General features: G+C 33.0%; 1 protein-coding gene across 1 annotated transcript; it reads right to left on the reverse strand.

Moving 5' to 3' along the window:
• Window positions 1–575: 575 nt before the first annotated feature.
• LOC106770789 (low-temperature-induced cysteine proteinase) lies at window positions 576–3,768 on the reverse strand. Its single transcript, XM_014656591.2, has 5 exons — window positions 3,134–3,768; window positions 2,606–2,841; window positions 2,248–2,388; window positions 1,266–1,718; window positions 576–903 (listed from the first exon to the last, which is right to left on the reverse strand). The coding sequence occupies exons 1-5, from the start codon at window positions 3,747–3,749 to the stop codon at window positions 811–813; spliced, it is 1,539 nt and encodes a 512-aa protein (XP_014512077.2). The 5' UTR covers window positions 3,750–3,768; the 3' UTR covers window positions 576–810.
• Window positions 3,769–5,113: the final 1,345 nt, after the last annotated feature.

Genomic DNA, 5,113 nt, shown 5'->3' on the forward strand with positions numbered 1-5,113 from the left:
GATATGAACATAGATGTTAAATTAATTAAACTTGTATTTACTTGTCATTGTACTAGTTTTGAGACTTTAAAAATTACTTCTGAATTTTTATTTTTCAAATCAAACAATAGTTTTCAGTTTTCTCTATATATAAGTTTATACTATTAGTGATGTGAGTTCTTCTTATAAACTATTATGATCAATATTTACATGATATTTATTTTTTTAATCGTAAAGATAACTTACCTAATTATAATAAGATTTAATTTTAGGATAATCTATATATATATATATATATATATATATATATATATATATATATATATATATATTTCTATGTCTATTAATATTGTTGGAAATAGTCGGAAGAAATCTTACACCATTATTAATTCAAAATTAGAACATTATGAGTTTTCCTATATGAAAAAAAAAATTAACAAATTTTACTATTATCATAAATCATAATTTGTTAATTCTTGAATATTTACCAAGACCTATAAAAGTTTAAATACATTTTATTCAAGCAATTTGTGAGCTTTCTTCAACTAATTTACTCATAAAATAACTCAATTAATTCTATCTTTTTATTTCCCTTTTTACTGATAATTATAAAAATAAATATTCAAACATAAAGCAGAGACTGCAACCAAGTATATATACAATTTAATAGAAGAATGAATATCCAAATTGCATACATGTAATGGAACCTAATTCCAACAGATAAAATTCAAAGTTACAGAGGATGCCATGTTGAAGCATTTTTCCAGCAGAGGCACAATCACAAGTACCAGTACATTAAAGTTTGTTGCGCCTAAACCATTACTCTGTCCCTTAGTTACTCTTCATGGAGGCTTTCCTTTGGTTCCAAGTACATGTAGCTGGCTCTCTTTTCAAAGCTTTTACCCCAAATGGGTTATTTTGGCTCTGTTGCATTCACAAAATGAAATTCAACTTCAAAACATCCAATAGTCACAAAAGTCAAGAAATTTCATTCTTTTGTGATAAGATTCAAGTTTCACCTCAGTAGTATGTGTAATAAACAAATTGATTTGTGTCAAAGATTAGTAAAGTTGAGGCAAAACTTAATCTCTTAATAAAGATTTGTCTACCAATTAATGAACTTTAACCATTAATTTAGTGAATCTCAGTTATTATACAGTAAAGTTTACTGAATTCCAACCAACCCATAAGAGTGGCTTAGTGGTAGTAGGAAAAAAGGTTGTTTGATATGAATAGACAGTAAGGGTAAATTACCAATAAGATGTTAATGAAAGAGGATAAATTACCAATAAGCAAGAACCAGACAAGGTATCACAGACAGGGAACTCAGGGGGGCAGCAACTGGATTTGTCATCACAGCATGTTGCAGACTCAATGGGACAGCATCCCCATCCAAAGCATAAACCTTTATAATCAAAAAGGCAGCAGCATGTGGTTCCAGGTGAGCAAGTGTAGTATTCATCACAGACTGTTGAAGGGGTTGCAGGAGTTGGGGGAGAAGGACCAGGATTTGGGGGATTGGCACCACTCTTGGTGGGGTAGGATGCCTCCATAGCAATACCGCACTTACCATTCTCACTGTTCAACAAATTTCTCTCTAGCTTAATGTAACCATTTTCACCCCATGCTGGACCCCAAGAATTCCTCACTAACCAGTAATCAGTACCGTTTTCTGTTCCATATCCAACTACTGCAACACCATGGTCTAGGTCTGTCCCACATCGGCCAGTGAAAACACCCTGCATAACAAACCACTGTGTTAGCATGTGTTATGACTACCATACAAGTCAGAATACCAGTGAATGACAATGTAAAACTTTCGTACATTATCACTACATAGTCATTGAATTCATGATATCTAGCACAGTGTGAAAACTTAGTTGATTAATGTTGGAGAATTTGATAAGAACACAGTTTAAATGGATTTCCTCATGAGTGAGTAACTATTGCCCTTAAAGATTTATCTACTGTATGTGCAAATCCCATACCTCACAGAGAAATCTTTGCAACAAATTATTTTCTCCGTAATCTTGTTTCCTTAAAAAGAGTCATTCAAATTTCAAATCAAGTAAATGCCTTCAAACATCACAAGGCAAAACAAGCAATGGTTAAATAATTCTTACTGTAGTTATTGTTGTCTTTAGTTAAACCATATGAATATCTGATCTTGAACAATCTTATTATCCCAAAACAAAATGATTTGGAACAATGACTTGTACCCCATAGTGAAATAAAAGGTTGAAACTGGCAAATAGGACTGTAAGTTACCGATTCATAAAGTTGAAATTCCCTGCCACCAGCTTCAATGGCAACACTAACTGGTTGATTTGCAACAGCCTTCATCAAAGATTTCTCATCATTGCTTGGGACATCTTCATACCCATCAATGCTAACAACGCGAGCACTTTTCTGAACAAACAAAAATCAGGGAAGTTAACTATGATTTCTCACGGTTTGTTTCATCAATAAGACTCCTTTGAATTAATTGAAAACTTAATTAGAATGTTTTAAAAGTGTAAATGTTTCTAATGACACTTTTTGCATGATATAATACTTTCTAAAAGGGTAGGCTAACTATGACATATCTTAATTAAATAAAGACAAAAAGAACAAGACAGAGATATACCCTGTTAGTATCACACATATTATCACGTGCTGTATAGGGGTAATCCTCTTCTGTGTCAATGCCACCATTTTGTATTATAAACTCAAAAGCATAGTCCATGAGACCTCCATTGCACCCCATGTTGTAGCTTCTGTCACAGTCCACCAATTCTTGCTCTGATAGAGTGGTCAGATTGCCAGTTACAATTTGATTGATTCCTTCCACAACTGCAACCGTTGAGAATGCCCAGCAACTCCCTTCATGGAGATCAGAGTCAATTAACTCATTAATTTCTAATCAATCACCACCAAACACATTTCATATATATCACAAATGACAACAAAATGAACCATTCTTCCTTTATTCAAGGAGCATTGAAAGATTTAAGAAAAAAAAAACCTACATCCTATGTTGAATTGTCACAGTTTAATGTTATGATCCTCAGTTTTCATAGAAAAGCTTGAAACTTTGAATTGTCATGTAATTGATGTAGTAATTTCTAACACAATCAAACAAAGATTTGCAGCAACAGAATTGAACAAAACTCACCACACTGGCCCTGATCTTTGACGGGGGCAACGGCACCCTTCTCCCTCCAATCCACCATGGCAGGTAGCGTCTCTCCCTCGCGAAAAGCGTAGCGACCACTCTTCCTGGATGTGAGCTTCTTCCGGGTGCCCAAGAAGATGGCCCTGTACTCTTCGTTGGTGAGATCCGCGAACCTGTTCAACCCAAGCCTGAACTCCTTGTTCCCCGCCCCATTGTTGTGCTCCTGAACGAACCTCCAATTCTCCTTGAAAATGAGGAACCTTCTCTCCTTTTCTCCAATTGCGTTGTAGGCCTTGGCGTGCTTCACCAGCCATGCCTCGTACGTTTTCTGCAGGAGGGCCTCGTCGTAGTCGATGATGGACATGTCGAGGGCGAAGGAGCAGAAGGAAAGAGAGAGAAGAGAGAGCACGACGAGAAGTGCATGGTGGGAAGAGAAACGCGAGCTTCCGGCGAGGTTTGCCATGGTGGGGTTCTTGGGAGGGAGATGGAGATGATGAGGGTGCCAAAGATGATATTTATAACTTCTCAACCAGGGTTGGTTGAGAATTTGAACGGTGGGAGCGTTGAAATCGGAAGAAACGGGATAGAACGTAGAAGTGTTCAAACACGCATGCATAAACCTATGACGCTAAGTACTATAACAACCTATTCTTAACAAAATTATCGTATTGGATCGTTTGAAATATTTTGTTGGTTAACAACTTTTTTTTTTACAATACGTCTGGTATCCCTATTTTATTGGCCCATTGGAATTTTATTTTTAAAAAAATATTTGAAATAAACTAAACACAAACAGTGATATATATTCAATTATAAAAAAGTTTTCAAAAAACAAATTATTAAAAAAACATTTTCCAGTTTGTCCATTGGTTATTAATTTATTTTTGATGCAATTGTATGTACAACATTTTTTCGAAACCAAATTTTTTGATGTTTTGAATAGAAGATTGATCTCGGAACAAAGGACTTTAATAGAAAAGACACCATTCAATTGATTTTTAGAATTGTATGACAATGTTAAACTTGCCAAGAATGTGCTGAATGAGTTATGTGTTAGATGGGTTAACTCTAGGAGTAAGTTTTGTTTTGGAGAAAAATTTGTAGAATTTAAGGAAATAGATGTGTGCTTAGGGTTAGGATTGAATTTACTTAGGGATAAAATTTATTTAAATGAGCTTGTGGGATTTAGTAACAGTAAGAAATACTTTGGTTCTGGAAAAAATGATGGGAATGGTTTTATACAATGGAATTTTTTTGTAATTTTTCAGGTGGTTGATGATGTTGGTGTTTCAATAGAAGAATTTTCTCATGCAATTGTTAAAGCAACAGTTGGTCCGAGTGGAGAGAATTTCAACGACCATACATGCTAGTAGACCTTCTTAAAATTTCCTAATTTCAATTTTTCTTTAACTTTTTCATTCAAACAAGTCATCTTACTTCAAAGAATTTCAAAATCTCAAAAAATAATTGAATTACTCTTATAAATTGTCCCATCCAAACACATCATAAAAATCTAAATAAACTTTTCAGATATCAAACTAGTCAAATTATTAAGAGATAATAAAAATCCTTTTTGACAAAAACAAAAGGGATTCTTCAAATGAAAAATAATAATAAGAGAATAAAAGAAAATTTTCATATTACATAATAACTTAAGGGTTTTTAAGTGATTGGACATTTAATTTTAATTTTAAAAATAATAAATTATAAAAATATTAAAAAATAATAGAAACATTTAAATGTAATACGTAAAAAAGTGTTTATTTTACGTACATAATTTAAACATAATTGCATAAAAGTTCTAATAGGAGAAAAAATATTTTGAAAATATAAATTGATTTTATGACCAGTCAAACAATTAAAAAAAGAAAAAAATAGCTTAAAGTAAAAAGAAGTTATAAAATTAAAAACTAAGAATAATATATGGCAACAAAGACAGGATGTGTATTAAGATGAATATGGGACGGAGACGAGACAAAG

This window comes from Vigna radiata, chromosome 8, assembly GCF_000741045.1.
Source record: "Vigna radiata var. radiata cultivar VC1973A chromosome 8, Vradiata_ver6, whole genome shotgun sequence".
Classification (NCBI taxonomy): Eukaryota; Viridiplantae; Streptophyta; class Magnoliopsida; order Fabales; family Fabaceae; genus Vigna; species Vigna radiata.

What these genes read in the sequence shown, in the direction of transcription:
- LOC106770789 (XM_014656591.2), bottom strand. Translation starts at nt 3,749, where the DNA reads ATGCATGCGTGTTTGAACACTTCTACGTTCTATCCCGTTTCTTCCGAT. An exon ending in ATATGTGTGATACTAACAGG is followed by an intron (nt 2,389 to 2,605) that starts GTATATCTCTGT and finishes TTGTTTGTTCAG; the next exon opens with AAAAGTGCTCGCGTTGTTAG. An exon ending in AATTTCAACTTTATGAATCG is followed by an intron (nt 1,719 to 2,247) that starts GTAACTTACAGT and finishes TTTGTTATGCAG; the next exon opens with GGTGTTTTCACTGGCCGATG.